Genomic DNA, 18,236 nt, shown 5'->3' with positions numbered 1-18,236 from the left:
CCTTTTCAGTATCTTATTGCAACTTTCATTTCACCCTACTAATAATCATGTCATCCAACTTTCAATATCTTATTGCAAGTTTATCTGTATCACCTTCACTTAATTTCATTTCAAATTATTTGCAGTCCCCGTAGCAATACGTGAGTATCTTTTAGTATATATACATTCTATTACATAATATAAATTGAGATGATGCCGTAGGCCAATTTTATCATCAATGCCCCATGACTAAATGTGAAAGACCAAACTGTCCAGCCTAGTTCACGGTAACAATGGAGGCACACCAAATCCCTTGTGCTACTGTAGTGCCGCCTGAACGAGCGTCTTGCACTTGGGGACTAGGACAAGGGGTACCTGCCGGGGCGTCGTCAGCCCCGGTGCCTCGCCCATGTCGAGGTCCGCCGGACGCATGCCGGCGGGGAGCTCCCATTCGAAGTGATGCAGGAGGCTGACGAGCGCGAGCTCCAAGACCGGCAGCGCGAAGCTGATGCCCGGGCAGATCCTCCGACCGGCGCCGAACGGGATGAGCTGGTAGTCGGTCCCTCTAAAGTCCACGGAGGGGCTGCCGGCCATGAACCGCTCCGGGCGGAACACGTCCGCTGTGTCCCACACAGCAGGGTCCCGCCCGATGGCCCACACGTTGACGAAGAGCGCCGTCTTGGCCGGGATCTCGTAGCCCTGCACGACCGCTGGCGTCGTTGATTCGTGCGGGACGAGGAGCGGCGCTGGTGCGTGGAGCCGAAGCACCTCTTTGAACACTGCCTTCAGGTACTCCATTTTGCTCAGGTCCGGTTCAGCAATGGTCGTCTGATCGGCGCTGACGACTCGCGCTATCTCGTCCTGGAGCTTGCTCATCACCCGCGGGTTGGCCATGAGTTCGGCCATGGTCCATTCTAGCGTTTGAGATGATGTTTCAGTTGCGGCGAATATCATATCCTGCAGACGCAAGAATTGAGCACGGATCAGAGGACCAATATCTCTAATAAACTTTTCTTGGAAAACTAAAAGAGCATCTGTGCAAAGATAACCTTGATGATAGCTTTGATGCGATCGTCTGTGAGCTCGAGCCCGCCGGTACCTTCTTCCCTCAGCCGAAGCAAGACGTCCAAGAAGTCCTCATCGTCCTCCCCTGCACCGTCGTCCCCCTTCTTGTGCGCGGCCACTATCTCGGACAGGAACTTGTCCCATGCCTCGCCCATGTCGTCGAGCTTCTTATCGAGGCCCGTCGCCCATCTCACAAACCTCGCCGGCGCGTCCGGCAGCACGTCCTCAGGTTGGAAGCCCGCCATCAGCGCCTCGGCGTTCCCCATCAGCTGTTTCATCTTGTCTGCTGTTACTCCGGCGGCACCGGTGGCCGCGCGGGTGACCACCGCGTTGGTGTACCCGTACAGGAGCTCCCTCATCTCCACGGCCTCCCGTGCCTCCGCGGCGCAGCGTGTCCACGCGACGAGCGCGGCTACCTCGGCGGCCCGCACGGGCGCGAACGACTCCACGCGCCGCGGGGAGAGGAGGTGGACCACCGCGATCTTCTTGCCCAGGCGCCAGTTCTCGCCGTACGGCGCGAACGACACGTTGCTGCAGCCATACGTCATCTTATCCCCTCCCACGCTGCGCGCGCGCGAGGCGAAGGCGAGGTCGTGGTTCCTGAACAGGTCCGCTGCCGCCGCGGCAGTGGACACGACCAAGGTCCGCCTGCGCCCGAGTTGCAGGAAGAGGAGACCGCCGCCGCCGCCATAGCGAAGCTGCAGCTCGTGCAAGGATCGGTGCGCGAGGCGGCCGATGAGGTGAAGGTGGCCGATCAGCGGTAGCGACGGCGGGGACGGCGGGAGCTTGCTGCTCCTGCGGTTCTTGATGATGTAGAGGAAGGCGATAAGCGCGGCGGCGGCAAGCAGCAGGTAAGGAGACATTTTTTCTGCTCTGATGACCAGTCTATTGCTGCGGAGAAATGATTGGCTTTTGCTCGGCTTTAGCGGTGGTGAAAAACGATTGTATACACACAGACAACGATAGTTTCTTTTTTTTTTCTTAACAAAAGACGGCAAAAGTCGATCAGATTCATTGAAAAGTCTATTGCTGCGGCGAAAGGACGACAGAGACATTTTTTAGCTCAATTCAAATTCACGAAGCCATCCACGATCGGACTATGGATTTATAAATCATACTCTATTTTCATTTAAACTGTAAGTTGTTTATGACCAATTTGGCAGGAATTTCACCGCAATATTATAAAGTGGTTTTTCAGTTTCTCCTACAAACAGATCAGGATGAAAAAAACTGTTTTTCAGCTTGTCTCACAACGCAAGAACCATGGTGAAGCTGAAAAATACTAGGTTCTTCCAGCACTCTCTCCAATCTCCATTATCTTTCCCCAAAAGTTGTTTACCAAACGTTTTTTAAAATAATTTTAGCTTTACTGCGTCCTTTATGAAATTGAAGCTAAAAAAAATAGAAGGGGTGTTTGGATAATGATAATAAAACTAATTATATAACTCGGCTAGAAACTACGAGATGAATTTATTAAGTCTAATTAATTTATCATTAGCACAAGTAAATTATTGTAGCACTTAAGACTAATTATAAAATAACTAGGCTTAAATAATTCGTCTCGTAATTTCCAACTAAACTATGTAATTATTTTATTTTTTTATCTATATTTAATACTCTATGTATATATTCAAACATTCGATGTAACAAGTGAAAATTTCCTAGTTTGAAAACTGAACAAGGCTTGAATAGCAAATTTAGCAAATAAGTTAAAGCGAAAAGGGCCACAAGACGACAGCGGCAAGGCCACCATAGTAATGACGAAATTTCAAAATAATTCATATTTAAAATCAACAGAGGTGTCATGGAAATTAAAAATATGAATATGGATGAAAACATGTAAATCAGTCCCTTACAAAAAAAAGGCGATGAATAAATTTATGGTAATTGAATATAGACTATGAAGTACCTGTTATGCCTATTTTTATAGAAAATAACAAAAAGAAAAATCATACATTTGTATATCTCTTAACAATATACAAAATTTTAGCCCGTGCGACAGCACGGTTGATGGACTAGTTATTATAATTAGGATTACATATTATAATAATTAAAGTGTTTAGATCAATGGATTGTGGCGATCAGTAGTGTGTAACACTATGGTAAAAGTATAAAACAAGATAAAATTTGTAAAAAATAAAATGAACAATCAAATTCACTAAGATTCACATCTGATATATTGTATATAACAAAATATTTTTGTCATATAATAATTGATCTTTTTATGAGGCGACAACATCATTTGGCCCTGTGTGTGTTTATGCTATTTCTATTTTGTGATAGTAATGTAGCCATGCATATACAACTTTACATAATCTTTGGTGCTTCTGGTTAGTTTCCATTTACATAGTATTGTAGTATTATCTTGCCTTCTACTTCCTCTGTTCTAAATCTAAATTATAACTCGATTTTGGCTTTTTTGATCTATAATATGGAATTGATCGAGTGACTATGTACATGATCGATATACTTATTTATCTCTCTTCGGCTTAATTCATTTCTTCCTGGGATGTATGATGCATGCATAAAGGTGCATTTGAACCCACCTGACAATACAACTTTGCATCTTTAGGCCTTTTCTGCAATGTCATCTCCATTTTGGTGTTAATGGAATGTTCAATATTAGATTTTGTTTGACACAGCTTCATAAGTATTTTCATAAGCAGTTGTGAACTATTTTTTTTTGTCACACACATTTTTTTCAAGCAGCCACACAGGTCGTCCGACACAGTTCGACACTGTGCCGTGCCAGCAAGAAGTTTATTTCTTTCTGGTGAAAATGTGGCAGAGTAGGCTTAGAATTGACCGCTCTTCCAACGTAGTCCCTCTATTTCATTGAAAATGTTATTTTTAACTTTTAACTTTTTATTGTTTAATCGTTCGTCTTATTTAATTTTTTATATGAATAGTAAAATAAACAAATTATTGTTAAATTATTCTTGTTAATAAAACAACTCATAATAAAATAAATAATATTTATATAAAAAATTTAAATAAGACAAATGATCAAACAAAAAGTTTGAAAGTCAAAAATAATATTTTTAATGGGATAGAGAGAGTACTTAGCCTTGTAAAAAAAAGGGGGGGGGGGGGGGGGTTTGCGTATTTACAAGGATTTTTTTTTGAGCAACTGTTTACAAGGATTTTAGGTAGCTACAGAACTGGCTTTTCCAAACAAGGCCCACTGGCCGAGGTCGACCGTGATCCTACGGCAGTGCTGGCTGAGGCACCGTCCTGGGGACCACGACAAGGGGAACCCGCCGCGGCGTCATCAGCCCCGGCGTCTCGCTCATGTCGAGGTCCGTCAATTGCATGCCAGCGGGGAGCTCCCAGTCAAAATGGCGCATGAGGCTGGCGACTGCGAGCTCTAAGACCGGAAGCGCGAAGTTGATACCGGGGCAGATCCTCCTACCGGCACCGAACGGGATGAACTGGTAGTCGTTCCCTCTAAAGTCCACCGGGGAGCTGCTGCCCACGAACCGCTCCGGTCGGAACTCCTCCGGCGCGTCCCACGCCGCCGGGTCCCTCCCGATCGCCCACACGTTGATGTAGAGCCCGGTCTTGGCGGGGATCTCGTAGCCCTGCACGACCGCGGGTGCCGTCGATTCGTGCGGCACGAGGAGCGGCAACGGCGCGTGGAGCCGGAGCACCTCTTTGAAAACTGCTTTCAGGTATTCCATTCTGTTCAGATCCGACTCCGAGATGGTCGGCTGATCAGCGGTGACGACTCGCGTGATCTCGTTCTTGAGTTTGGCCGTGACCCGTGGGTTGGCGATGAGCTCTGCCATGGTCCATTCCAGCGTCTGGATGGTTGTTTCAGTTCCGCCGCCTATCATGTCCTGCAGAGGCAAGTTAAGAATCGAACAGGGAAGGGATCAGGAGAGAACAAGATTAGCAGACATTTGTCTACAAAATTAAAAGAGCGTTTCTGTGAAGATGACCTCGACGGTGCCTTTGATGCGATCGTCTGTGAGCTCGACCCCATCGGTGTCTTCTTCCCTAAGCCGCAGCAAGACGTCCAAGAAGTCCCCATCCTGCTCCCCTGCACCGCCGCCGCCGGCCCCCTTCTCCTTGTGCGCAGCCACTATCTCGGACAGAAACTTGTCCCACGCCTTGGCCATGTCATCGAGCTTCTTATCGAGGCCTGTCGCCCACCTCACAAACCTCGCCGGCACGTCCGGCAGCACATCCTCCGGTTGGAAGCCCACCATCAGCGCCGCGGAGTTCCCCAGCAGCTGTTTCAGCCTCTCTGCTGTCGCCCCGGCGGCACCGGTGGCCGCGCGGGTGACCACCGCGTTGGTGTAGCCATACAGGAGCTCCCTCAGCTCCACAGCCTCCCCCGCCTCCGCAGCACGGCGGGTATGTGCGACGAGCGCTGCCACCTCGGCGGCCCGCACGGGCGCGAACGACTCCACGCGGCGCAGGGAGAGGAGGTGGACCACCGCGATCTTCTTGCCCCGGCGCCAGTTCCCGCCATATGGCGCGAAGGACACGTTGTTGCAGCCGTACATCATCTTGTCACCTGACACGCTGTGCGGGCGGGAGGCGAAGGCGAGGTCGTGGTTCCTGAACAGGTCCGCTGCCGCCGCGGCAGTGGACACGACCAAGGTCCGCCTGCGCCCGAGCTGCAGGTAGAGGAGGCCACAGCTCCCGCCGTAGCGAAGCTGCAGCTCGCGTAGGGAGCGGTGCGCGAGGCGGCCGATGAGGTGGAGGTGACCGATCACCGGCAGCGACGGAGGCGACGGCGGGAGCTTGCTGCTTTGGCGTTTCTTGACGGCATAAAGGAAGACGATAAGCACGCCGGCGGCCGCGACTACGTAATGAAACATCTTGTCCTGCTCTGCACAGCAGTCTGCTGAGTGATGACTGCTAGTACTGATGAAGGAAAGATTGGGTTTCTCGTGGTCATGTTATATAGCGATCATAGCGACGTTAAAGATTCTTTCCTTGGTGGCTACTACTGCTATTTTTTTCCGACTTAGTGGCTAGTGGTGGCTACTCCAGGCTCCTTAGTCCTTAGCATAACTTAAACTTTTTATTTTTATATAAAAAATATTTATTAAAAAGTGATGTATATGTATACTTTTATGAATATATTTTTTTAAGATAAATCTATTCATATGGTTTTTAAACTTTTGAACTCAACAATTTAAAAGTTATTTAGTACTTATATTCTCAATGTTTGCCCTGAAGCCTCGTCCAGAACGACTTCTTTTATGAATCTGGACGGAGGACCAGCTGAAGTGTTGAATTTCTTCCAATCTATTGTAGAGTTGTAGTCTTGTTGGTGGCTGCGGAGCAATAACTCCAATTTTCGTTTGTTTCCTATCTGCATCTATCCAGACGTGACTTCATCCATTGGATTGTCTGGTGAGCAGACTTATCTATGACAATTCTTCGACACTGAAATCTCAGACTGACGCTGCGTGACTTGTCTGAACTCTGAAATATGAAACCGCTCTTTGTTATCATGTTTTGGCAATATATGCACCCATGGTGATGGCGAGCACTTCTTTTGTCTCAGCCTTTGAGGTCCAAGAGGAAGAGCAGTGATGTACTGATGTCCTTTAACCTGACTACTTGAGCTATGGCCGCTGTCCTTTATAATTATCAGCATTTATCTGCACAATTTCAGTTCAGGACACCATGATAGTCAAACAGTCTTCCATATGACATTAGATTTTCAAGCTATGAGTTCCTTTAGAACTGTTCAAATCAAAAACCAAAGTACAATATTTTTCACCGATGACTATACTAGTACAGTAAAAATGCCACTTGCACAAACAAATTCAGTGCAAACCCAACAACAAAATAGAAAAATACCATGCAAGACAGACTCTCTCTATCACATAAATTCCACTCCTATGACAGTAGTTGCATCAATCCTACTGTCTCACTTGCACCTATCTATAACTTCATTCACTCGATCTTATATATAAATATATACATACCAAGATTCAGAGATTGTGGTGCTCAATGTCTGGTATGGCCAGGATTAGGATTGCCAACAAAGTATGCAAGCACTCCTACCAATGGAGCATTGATGTAGGTGGTGGGTTCAGATTTCCTGAAATCTGCACGGTCATCCTCATAAGCATCATCCTCCCCCGGGCCGCCGACCACTGCGCCGATCAACGGGTTAGGGTTCGCGCTAGATGAATTGAAGTATGGCGTGCCTTCTTTGCACACCATCTGTTGAGGATGGTCCTTGATCGAGGGCAATGACGATGCCCGGTGATGGATCCGCTGAGGGTACCGGTCACCGTACCCGATCATATACGACATCTTCATTGGATTATCTCCTAACAAGTAATCAACCTGCAGATATGTATGGATAAATTCGAAATGTTCAGAGCAGATGTCAGTACGTATGGTGAAAATATCAAATGTTACAGTACCTGTTTTTTGGCTTGCAGCTGAAGAGTTAGAGGGCCAACTGAAACGTCTCCACAGTTGACAGTATGAGAGGACTTGGAGAGGTACTTGGCGTAAGTTAGGAGCAAGAAGGAGATGGAGGTGACATGCTGCATGTTGCTGCCTCCAGGCTTGTAGATCATGCCCCCAGGTGTGTACGTGATATGTGGTGAAGACGACTCTGGAATGAGCGTGCATATGAAGCTGTCTGCAAACTCCTTGTAGGACTGCAAAGATAGCGCGTCGCCTTCTATGAACTCCTGCAAAGCAATCACAGCCACCATTTTCTTGTCAGCATAATTTGCATTCAGGGATTGAAGGAGATAGATGGAAGCAGCCCGTCACCTTGGAAACAAGGACGTTGAGGCCGGCATGCTTGTTGTCCCACCCGAACTCGTTACTGCTGTCTTCTGCACCAAGGGTCTTGCCATTGTTCTGAATGTATTGGAGGAATGTGTCATCCTCGGAGGCTCTCCTTAGCCATGCTGCTCCCCACAGCAGCTCATCCTGCCAAGGATTTCAGTACGCTTTATGACATCAGCCTGATCAGTTCTGAACTTCTGTTTGTTCTCAATGTTATCGGCATATATTGAGCCTCTTCTTCTGTAAAAATTGGCACACAAAACATTTTCGTGTTCGAAAAAAAAAGTTCTCAATGTTCTAATAGTGGAATATGTGGAAGCAACCTTCAATTCTCATCGATTTTATATGAGCATAGGTTTGATGAAATGTTGCATGTCGGCCCACACTAGGTACACTCTGCCAATATGTGTCGTATGTTTGGGCGTCAGCAAGTGGAAACTCAACTTTTTGTTGATATGCTCCGTTGCCGCTCTGTGTGTGTTTAGGAATAGGGTCATTCGTCATTTTTTTCCGATCAATAGTCATTCGTCATTTTCTGCCCCTTATTTTTTTTATTTGGTTTGTGTAATGGAATTGATTAGTCCACGAGAACTCCATCCCTCGCAAACAAATAATTCATATAAACATGACAATTTGAGCACCGAAAATTTCATTAAGTGGATTTCATCAAACCACACAGCTGGAGCTATCAGTCGCTTATGATGTTCTACCCTTTCCTTTGGGCCTACATAATACATAATACATGAGCAATATGTAGTGCGTGTCAGACAGGAATCAGCCAAAATTTCTAGAGGATGGAGCGCCAGAAATTCAGGAATAGAAACTTCAAAATTTGTTGTTCCATTGAAAACGGCAGTCACTTAGTGGTGTTCAAGTTTGTCTCTGTTTTAGTTATTTCACTGACACTAGTGTTCATAAGAGCATTTTTGGATGGGCTAAAGGAGAGCTTTAGGGCGTTGGCTAAAATTAGCTATTGCCCATCCAAACAGGTAAGGCCCTTTTTTCTTTTTTTGCCCATACAAATTTTAGCCATTAATCCTTTAACTAGTTATTTGCCGTGGCCCGTGCATGATTTTTTTTCCCTGGGCCTAGATACAACATAGCGATGACACGTAAGCAACAGATGAGACCTGTTGTCACCACTTTATGTAGCTCCATTCTCTAGGATTTTCTTCTGTTCGGTTTTTTACCAAATATTCAAATAATATGCATGGTTAGTGCTTACAGACAGATAGAAATTGTCTGGTGAACTATGGACTACTACCGATTTCCATCCAACGCTACTGCAACTGCAACACAGTGTAAGCTTCTCTGTGTCTTGTGATGTCGAGGCAAAGGTGCAGAGGTCATGTCGCTATCTGCTCACAGAGGCAAGGAAACGAGACAAGCATCTGACCTGGTAGCCATTGAAGTCGCAGTAGAACGGGCAGCCCCCTGCCCTGAGGTCTGGGTCGTCGCTGTACGCGCCCTTGTACGTGTCCGCGAACTCGAACGCCTTTCTCGCGCTCGTGAGCAGCGTCTCGGCGTACTCCGGGTCGGCATCTCGGAACACCATGGACGCGGCCGCCAATGCCGCCGCCGTCTCCCCCGCGATGTCCGAGCCCGGCCGCCCCGCGCTGACGTTGTACACCGTGCGGTCCGTGTCCATGTCCTCCGGCCTCTCCCAGCAGTCGTGATCCTTCCACGGATCGCCTACCTGCATTGCCCGGCGCACAGCACTCTCAGCGATCCCTGCTGCTCTGCTGCGACGACATGAAAGAACGTGGCAGACTGGCAGTGCACAACAACAATGCCGCGCACTTGCCTGCAGGAAGATGACGCCGGGGTGGGCGAGCGTCTTGAGGAGGTAGTCGGTGGCCCAGCGGACGGCGGCGGCGGCGTGGCGGCGCTCGTCGCGCGGCATGGAGTCGCCGAACTCGATGACGCTCCAGGCCAGCATGGTGGTGGTGAACGCCATGGGGAAGCCGAACTTGACGTTGTCGCCGGCGTCGTAGTACCCGCCCTCCAGGTCGACCCCGGCCGCGGCGCCGTCCGACACGCCGGAGTCCCCGCGCCACGACGCGCGCTGGCCCGGCGGCAGCCGCCCCGAGCGCTGGCCCTCGAAGAAGAGGATGGACTTGGCCAGCGCGTCACGGTAGTCGTGCCGCCCGCGCCCGGCGGGCCAAGGGACGCGGAAGAAGGAGGAAGCCGAGCAGGATGGCACGAGCCACCGCGCCGCGAGCAAGGACGCTAGTAGGATGTGCACACACAAATGGTGGACGGGAGATGAGCGAGGAGCAGAGCAAGGCGCCATTTTTCCCAGTTTGCTGCTTCTACTCACTCACACTACGCACTAGCTCACTGTCACCTGAAGCGCATCTTTGGTGTTTCGGCGCGTATTTATAGGCAGCAACATGTCAAAATGCACATGCTTCCTACTGACAGAATTGTTACACGCTGCTCTTTTATCCATGACACTGGTAACTTCAGCATTGGTGGCTCTAACTGTTGTACACTGGACTGCATATATACACACACAACACATTGACATGGTCCAGACCATTTATACTGTGAGCGTGGCTTCATTCACTCGATGTGTTAAGTAGAAACCGCTGGTGATGAGTGCCATCAATATATACATGGTTGAAGCTAGGGATGGTGTGTATTTTCAGGGTCTGGGTTTTCTTGGATTTATGGTAGGGAATGTGTGGGATAGTTAAAGGACAAAGGCTGGGGTCACGGGAGTGGTGGTAACAAGAGGTGAGGCCAAAGGATTGTTCAGGGTTCTTGATGTCCTACACGGGCAACCAGCAGCTACGGGCCACGGTGTGGTCACATGCAGCGGTTAAGATGTAGCGGATGGAAGAACTAGGCCACTAGTTCACGTACGTAGGACCATCCTTGTTAGATCCTAAATTGGCATTGTTCAAGCATCGGAGCAGTATAGATTGGGCTTCATTCAATGATTTTCAAATAAAGTTGTGATTTATGTTTTCTTATTGGTCTAGTTTTAAGGGAAGCCAGCTTGGACTGGTTGAAACTTGATTGGTTGGACATAAGTTGTAGCCTTGTACGCAGTATTATTGTTCTAGCTTAACATATTGAGGAGAGTGTGGATTTCAAAAAAGAAGCCTATGGAAGCCAAAGGGGTGGAAGTCAACATATTCATGGGCTTACTTCTTGTTCTCGTTGTCAAGACCCTGTGCAGTAAGGCGTGCGGGTCAAGTTTATTATGCTCAGGTCTATTATGGCATTGTGGTATAGAGCCCGCTTTTGCTAAAGGACAAAGGACACACAATTAGGAGACCCCAAGGGTTTCGATGCAGAACAAAAGAATAAAGTTGATGTCAATCTTGTGAGAGGAAAAAAGAGCAGTAGCTGAGCCATATAGTTGCTCCGCATCAGGTAGCACCACATATGCACCACACATAGTTGACCATCATGTGGCCCTAAATGATTGGATATTTCACATGATCCTCATCATCATACTACATGTCTATAAAAGATTAACATCTCTATTGTCACATAAGATGAAGGGATGTTAACTAAATTTGTATGCACTTGTTACCTATATTGATGATTAGTCTACGGAATGCTTGCTTGTTCCTATGATTGGTTCATGAACAATCACACTTGTGAAATTGTTGTAACCATCATTATGACTATACCCCCCTACCAATACATCATTATAGTGCACACAAAGAATTACATTACACCGTTATTGTGCATGTAAAGTAGACATTATATCTCTTTACCAATATATTATTGTCGTAGTGCACGTAAAGTAGGTGTAGGTGTAGATGTAGTTAAGCACAGTGATAGAGCCCTTCCAAATATGCTCCATACAACTATGGTTGTTAATCGTTACCTATCGTTTAACGTTGCCTTGTGATGTTTTCTAGTGATGAACCTGATATCCTAGATAGAAGCATTTTCTCATAATTGTTAGCACAAGCACTCGAGTAGAGTCGTCATTAGTTTTAATCTTCATTCCATTAGTTCAATACATTGCAGTTTCCTAACTTGTTGATTTGTTAGCACTTAGCTTTGCCTATTAGAAACATACTTATTTCTCAGGATTAATATTAAGTTTTTGGAGTACTTTTTAGAGAAAAACTACAACATCACCATGCACTTGGTCTAAAAACGCTAGCATAACTGATGCCAACACCCACCTAGTTATGAGCATCCAACATAGCATGATTGTTTGTATTTTTAGCTAATTATTTATTTAGATTAGAGGTAGGTAGGGTGCTCATTGGCAATGTGCAACAGATTACTTTGGGCGATTTGTGGCTGGGAGATTTATTCAACGATCATGCCAATGTGTCTTAAATTCATCTAGGAATCAAAATTTCATACATAGCTAGACGTGTGTTGCTCTAACTCTAACTTGTATAGGTTACTTTAGGTATGGGAGGTTTAAATAAAGATCTACAAATGATCACGTTATGCATTTATTCCATTTTGTTTTGAGATCAAACTATATGCCAAGCATGAATACTCTACTCTACTCAATCCATCCTAAATTGTAAGTCGTTTGACTTTTTTAATATCAAGTTTGACCACTTGTCTTATTCAAAATTTTATACAAAATATCACTTTTTTTTGTTGTGTATTGATTTATTAATAAAAGTTCTTCAAGAACGACTTAAATTTGACTATATTTGCATAAATTTTTTGAATAAGACGAGTGGTCAAACTTAGAGTAAAAAAAGTCAAACGACTTACAATTTGGAATGGGAGGAGTAACTTAATTATATGGGCTACTAACTCCTTGATAGTCTAATTCGGACTCCGCACCCTGCTTAGACGTGCTACTAACTCATATGGGCACGGGAGAGGGTTAGGTTCGTTGGATATCCATCAGACGGTTGTAAGCGAAAAGGACGACAACTCGCTCAGTGGCGCAAATTAAAGAGCCGTGAGTGTACTTCAAACAGCGAATGTACCGAAGCAACTCGCTCACCGGTGCGAAGAACTAAAACTTCCCTGTACATGGTCGTTTTTCTGTTGACTCCATCCCGGGCCCTTGCTTCTGTATCTCGCAAAGATCAAGCCCAAGTCGGATCGGAGTTTGATGCTACCACTCATCATCAATCGCTGCAACGCCATCCCCCCCATGCACGCATGCAATCATCGTGCATGGCATGCATTGGCAGCCTCTCCAATCCAGCAAGAGGACAAGGCACAAATCCCTGCCGATCTGCGTGAAAACGTTAGTCCGTCCGAAAGGGGCGCGAGCCTGCTTCTCGTTGGAGACAGCAGGTGGACGAGGAACGGCGGCGAATATCGACGATCGCGACCGGCCGGGTAACTCGGCGTAACAACCTACCGACCAGATATGGATACGGCAAATGCGCGACGCTTGCCGGAAAAGGGAGCTGTTAAGGTTGTCGAAATGGGAGGCCGGAATGCTTCTCGTCGTGCCACTGCATGCATAAAAGGAACCGGCCGGCGGATCGATGCGGAGGACCATTGCTGTCTTGCCCAGCCCATGGGGAGGGGAGGGGACCCTGTGGTCCGGCCGTGTCCTTCGGAAATGCAAGAGCTAGCAGACTACTGCGCACGTAAGGGACAAATCGATCGAAAGTGTATTAATATTGGGCGGTGCATGTAAATCATTTCACAAGAGCCCAAATAGTCTATAGTACAAGCTTTCAGTACTGGTGTATTGATTAAGTAGTAACTGATATATATGCAGTGTCGTGCCTGATCAAAATCTCAAATAAATCAACCACGCTGCATTTGGGCGGGTCCTGGCCCATCAGGTGATATATACAGCAGCATGCTGGTAAATGCGAGCAGTTGTGAGCGTCCTACTCTAGAAGCAACACCTGGAACATTTGCAGGATCAAAGGTTGCAATCCTGATAGATCTTCCTTAACAAAAGCTGGTAGGTGGATGGATCGAAGCACGCGCTTTGTCGCGGAAACAGGCCTCCGTTTTGCGGGACACCATGCGTGACACTCCAGTGATGCAACCTGCGCAGGCCTTTGCGTGCGCGAGTCCAAAGCTTAATATCCCTATACGATGGATCGATGTGTGTAAAAGTCGAAAAACCGAAAGCGACCGACGAGATCGCGGCAAAAAAAAAAAAAAAAAAAAAAAAAACACCGGCGTTAACGCTGTCGCATACGTATGGCACAGTTCCGTCGCCACCGACGGAATCACGGGGCGTGGCGTGGGTTGGTGCGGCGTGCGGCGCACCGCGCACCGGCGCAATGGCACGAGACGAGGGTGGAGAGGGCGCACGATTCATGCGTCCCGTCACGGCAGAATGAATCCGTGTGGTCGCTGTACGCGCTGGCGTCGAATCATGGCCGCCCGTTGTCATCGGCGCTCTTGCGGTACTCCTATATGCAGCTCGCCGTGTGTGCTACGATACGACCCCGCTTGTTGGCCCGTTTCCGCACAGAGGTGGGCTTATCGGGCTTTTCTTCGTCCTCGGAGGCCGCGGCCTGCTGGGAGTCAGGGCCTCGCACCAACAGAGTACTAATAAGTGGAAGAAGTCCACTTCAGGTCCCTCAACTTTCGCGAAAGTCTATTTTTCATCCCTGAACTTCAAAACCAGATAAAATACATCCCTTAACTTTTAAAACCATGCATATTACGTCCTTGACATGGTTATGAGCAGTTTTGAAGGCAGTTTTGTCTTTTTCATTTTTATTTATTTCCGTTGAATATTTGTAAAATTATAGTAAATCATATTAAATTCATAAAATATTAAATATGATTTTGTTGGACTAAGTAGATCTACACAGTGAACATATAATATGGTATGCTTTAGTACAAAGTTTTTTGTTGTAGCTTTAGATCTATGTTTTTCAATAATTAATTCGAATAATTCACAGCTATATGTTGTATGGCCCAATTGTGGTGAATTTTTTATGTTGTGCTAATTATTATATGTTTAAACTATGGTAAAAATTTCATACTCATTAGATCATGTATAACTTAGTTATAGATTTATTAAGATTTAACAAGCATAAACTTGAATAAATCGATAACTAAGTAATACATGATCCAATGAGTATGCAATTTTTACTGCAACTCAATCATAAATAATTAGCCCACTATATAATTTTCATCACAATTGGACCATAGAAACTATAACTATAATTAGTCTAATTAATTATAGAAAAGCATAAATCTAAAGCTGCATAAAAAAATTTGTACTAAAATATACTATATTATATATTCAATGTATAGATGTACTCATCTGAAGTCTAACAAAATTGAGTTTTCTATTTTATGTTTTTATGTGATTTACTGTGATTTTTCAAAAAATTCAGCCAAAATAAATAAAAAGAAAAAGACAAAACCGCTTTCAAAACCAGGTCAGGGATGTAATGTGCACGGATTTAAAAGTTGAGGGATGTATTTTACCCGGTTTTAGAGTTCAGGGACGAAAATCAGACTTTCGTGAAAGTTGAGGGACCTAAAGTGAACTTTTTTCCTAATAAGTACATGTTTCACTTTCACCGGTCCAGTAGGGCACCAGTTCATGACCACGGAAGTTCATCATCCGTCAATTTCTTTTTTTTTCAATCCCGTTTAAAAAAAAAAACTGGCTGGAATGGAATCTGTCTATTCGTAGAAGTACATATTTATAGTATGACTATTTTTGTGTCATAAATTCTGATAATCTTTTATATAAACTTGACCAAATTAAAAATAGATTGACTTCAATACAAAGGTAGCTTTCTTTTTTAGTTAAGCTTTTTTTTTTTGCAATGAGCCAATAATAGTGATGGGTAAGTTACAACATTTATGTCTGCATATTATTAAATTTATTTTCTCCAATGAACATGATAATTTGAGGTGCCGAGAACTAACATGGTAAATTATTTTGTTGGCCAATTAGGCAAGTACAAAATAATAGATAGATTAACTTGTTCCTCGATGGTATCATGACAGAGGGACTATCTGATTTAGTGAGATTGGCACGATCCTATCCTATCCTTAACCTACACGGCCACTTGCTAGGTCCACTACTATACGCGCATCAAAGATTGTTTCTGCTACTTCCACGCTTTTGAAAATTGGAAGTCCACTGCTCTCAGCTCTGCCTACAGTATACGACGCAGACCTCCAAATGCAGCTAGCCATTGTCAGTTTGTCACGCGACATCCTGACAGCTGAATCGACGCGAAACAAAACCGTTGTGAGCTCAACGCGTCAACCCGAGATCTCCAATCACGGTGGCAATGGCAACTTGTGTTAAATCAACGACTCTTGATTCATGTACATGTGACACACAACAAGAAGAGCAAAATGTGACATGAGCTGGGGTGCAGGTGGGTGTTGATCCGCTGGGAGATGGAACTAGTACTAAAATATTTGGATGTCAGGGAAGTCAACCGTATCCTGCTCATGTGAGGAGCGGCAAGCAGGAGGAGATCGTACGTTCTTGCATTGGCGGCGTCAACTAACTTTTATTCCCACTAATCATGTGCAGTGCAGTCTTTGTTGTGTAGATGGAATCGTACTTGCATTGCCTCATTCAGAATTGCGTCGTCATCACCTTCGTCAGCTTCCTCGCCACTTGAGCTAGCTATGTGCAGCAGTGCAAGTTCAGTTCGGATGATGCCTCTGCACATTCAAATCTGAAACCAAACGGACAGCCAATCAGTGTTTTATTTACAGACTATATACAGAGGGAAAGAATGAACACGACTGAAATGTTCAGCAGCGACAAAAATGTTAGTTCCAGTTGGAGTTCGATATGTGGATGTTCCTGCGATGATTTGTTTTTGGTATGTAGTACTAGCTTTGATGTGTGATCAATGCTACTGCCATGTATAGAGTTCCTGTCCCACTTTTCAAAGGGTTTCTTAATTCAACCTATTCTTTATCATTGTAGCGGATTCATGCCCTCAAAAACAAAAGACTCGATTCTTTTTAACACAGAAAAGAATAACACATTTCTGAACGTGTTAGTGCTGATTATGGCATTCAGCGCAATGCAACCACATGCAGAGTAGAAACAGCACATTTCTGAACACCTGCCCCCACCTCTGTCATTCTCTTCTCAATGCTACGCGGCGCTGCATGCCTGTCAGGCGTTGGAGCTCAACCCTCTCGCCTCGCACGATCGCATCACTCTCATCCTCTTGCACGAGGACACGAACATCCTGCAAACCAGACACGTGTATTTGCCATTGTTAGAGCCTATCGTCTTTACTACAATGGCAGTGCAGTTTCAGAGCGAGGGTGCTTACTCCCACGGCACGTCGCCGACGAGCATCCAGTCGCCGTCGCCGTCCTCGTACACCACGGCGTGCTCCCAGTCGCCGTACCCATCCATCAGCCCTGCACAAAACGAAACAAACCACAATTCTACATCAGTTTCCATTCTCCCCGGCCGTATATCGATCTCGCGCAGCATAACACTACTAGCAGCACAGCAAGCTTACCGATGGAGCAGCAGCAGAAGAGCTCATTGAGCGCCTCCACGAGCTCGCCGTAGTCGTCGTACGCCGCCACGTCCACCTTCCTCAGGTACGGCGTCCCGTCCATGCTCACCTTCACGAACGCTTGCATCCTGCTCGCAATCGTCTCAGCCGGTCAGAGTCAGACAGAAACAGAACCACGTGCATATGCCACCCCACACCAGTCAACAACGTACATGGCGGACGACGACGGCGGCTGCTGGCCGTTCTTCCTCGCTCGTCTCGCCTTGCGCGCATTGACGCCGGGTAGCCCCAGCGTCAGCTCGGTGAGGTCCACGCCGTCGTCGCCGCCGCCGTAGCCCGCCATGCGTTCCAGGCTTTGATCGAGCTCCGGCGTCCGTCCTAATCAATGGCGGCCTGTGTACGTCGACAAGCTGAGGGACGGGGACCTGAGGTGGTGGAGCAAATCGTGAAGCGTGGAAGGTGGTGGAAGTGGAAGTGATCGAGAGCTCCAGGTCTGGGCGGCACCCGTATATATACTACGTACCGTGTTGTTGCGGCGGGCGGCGGCTCACATCACAGGGTGGCCTGGGCACGCACGAGATCCTCTGTGGAGTGGAGGGAGCAGGCGGCATCGTGCCAGGCAGGAAGATACGATACGGCGGCGGCAGCGTGACCGTGGCTGCAGAGGATCCGGTTTCCGGTTGGGTCGTTGGGCCGGGGACAGCCGCACGGCTGCGGAGCCTGGCGGGAGCGCCGGCGGTTGGGCTGGGTGGGTGCGGTGCGGCCAGGCACCGCAGCCGGCCGGCATGAACCCTGGCACGGTGTCCTTCGTGGGGCCGACCGGTCGTTGCCAGGTAGGCGCCCTGGTCTCCTGCCTCACGTCGCGTGCCTGCCATCGTGGCTGCCCGGACCAGAATCTGGTGTGGCATCATTGCTGTGTAGCCGGTGCTCAGGCGCTGGTCAGCTTGTGGGTCAGAGCAAGGTCAATAAGTTATACGGTGAGTTGTCTCATACTTATAAGCCAAGTTGCGGTAATTA

The 18,236-nt window shown here is 46.9% G+C and overlaps 4 protein-coding genes across 4 annotated transcripts; all 4 read right to left on the bottom strand.

Moving 5' to 3' along the window:
- On the bottom strand, positions 132–1,963 carry LOC8062077 (cytochrome P450 71A1). The gene is made up of 2 exons (XM_002460517.2): positions 1,029–1,963; positions 132–936 (listed from the first exon to the last, which is right to left on the bottom strand). The coding sequence occupies exons 1-2, from the start codon at positions 1,905–1,907 to the stop codon at positions 298–300; spliced, it is 1,518 nt and encodes a 505-aa protein (XP_002460562.1). The 5' UTR covers positions 1,908–1,963; the 3' UTR covers positions 132–297.
- LOC8062076 (cytochrome P450 71A1) lies at positions 4,081–5,972 on the bottom strand. Its single transcript, XM_002460516.2, has 2 exons — positions 4,986–5,972; positions 4,081–4,883 (listed from the first exon to the last, which is right to left on the bottom strand). Exons 1-2 carry the CDS (start codon positions 5,871–5,873, stop codon positions 4,251–4,253), a joined length of 1,521 nt encoding a protein of 506 aa, XP_002460561.1. The 5' UTR covers positions 5,874–5,972; the 3' UTR covers positions 4,081–4,250.
- On the bottom strand, positions 6,679–10,135 carry LOC8062075 (endoglucanase 23). The gene is made up of 4 exons (XM_021452969.1): positions 9,218–10,135; positions 7,804–7,965; positions 7,443–7,718; positions 6,679–7,362 (listed from the first exon to the last, which is right to left on the bottom strand). Exons 1-4 carry the CDS (start codon positions 10,112–10,114, stop codon positions 7,018–7,020), a joined length of 1,680 nt encoding a protein of 559 aa, XP_021308644.1. The 5' UTR covers positions 10,115–10,135; the 3' UTR covers positions 6,679–7,017.
- On the bottom strand, positions 15,637–17,681 carry LOC8062074 (auxin-responsive protein IAA26). The gene is made up of 5 exons (XM_002460514.2): positions 17,432–17,681; positions 17,220–17,347; positions 17,025–17,115; positions 16,819–16,937; positions 15,637–16,409 (listed from the first exon to the last, which is right to left on the bottom strand). The coding sequence occupies exons 1-4, from the start codon at positions 17,560–17,562 to the stop codon at positions 16,862–16,864; spliced, it is 426 nt and encodes a 141-aa protein (XP_002460559.1). The 5' UTR covers positions 17,563–17,681; the 3' UTR covers positions 15,637–16,409; positions 16,819–16,861.

Source organism: Sorghum bicolor, chromosome 2, assembly GCF_000003195.3.
Source record: "Sorghum bicolor cultivar BTx623 chromosome 2, Sorghum_bicolor_NCBIv3, whole genome shotgun sequence".
NCBI lineage: Eukaryota > Viridiplantae > Streptophyta > Magnoliopsida > Poales > Poaceae > Sorghum > Sorghum bicolor.
The sequence above is the reverse complement of the archived record's forward strand: the minus strand, read 5'-3'. Positions and strand labels throughout refer to the sequence as shown.

Coding starts and splice junctions, on each gene's coding strand:
- LOC8062077 (XM_002460517.2), bottom strand. CDS start 1,907: ATGTCTCCTTACCTGCTGCTTGCCGCCGCCGCGCTTATCGCCTTCCTC. Junction 937..1,028: donor GCATCAAAGCTATCATCAAG/GTTATCTTTGCA, acceptor TTGCGTCTGCAG/GATATGATATTCGCCGCAAC.
- LOC8062076 (XM_002460516.2), bottom strand. CDS start 5,873: ATGTTTCATTACGTAGTCGCGGCCGCCGGCGTGCTTATCGTCTTCCTT. Junction 4,884..4,985: donor GCATCAAAGGCACCGTCGAG/GTCATCTTCACA, acceptor TTGCCTCTGCAG/GACATGATAGGCGGCGGAAC.
- LOC8062075 (XM_021452969.1), bottom strand. CDS start 10,114: ATGGCGCCTTGCTCTGCTCCTCGCTCATCTCCCGTCCACCATTTGTGT. Junction 7,719..7,803: donor TCAACGTCCTTGTTTCCAAG/GTGACGGGCTGC, acceptor ATTGCTTTGCAG/GAGTTCATAGAAGGCGACGC. Junction 7,363..7,442: donor AGCTGCAAGCCAAAAAACAG/GTACTGTAACAT, acceptor ACATATCTGCAG/GTTGATTACTTGTTAGGAGA.
- LOC8062074 (XM_002460514.2), bottom strand. CDS start 17,562: ATGGCGGGCTACGGCGGCGGCGACGACGGCGTGGACCTCACCGAGCTG. Junction 17,116..17,219: donor CTTCTGCTGCTGCTCCATCG/GTAAGCTTGCTG, acceptor CGTTTTGTGCAG/GGCTGATGGATGGGTACGGC. Junction 16,938..17,024: donor GTCGGCGACGTGCCGTGGGA/GTAAGCACCCTC, acceptor TCTGGTTTGCAG/GATGTTCGTGTCCTCGTGCA.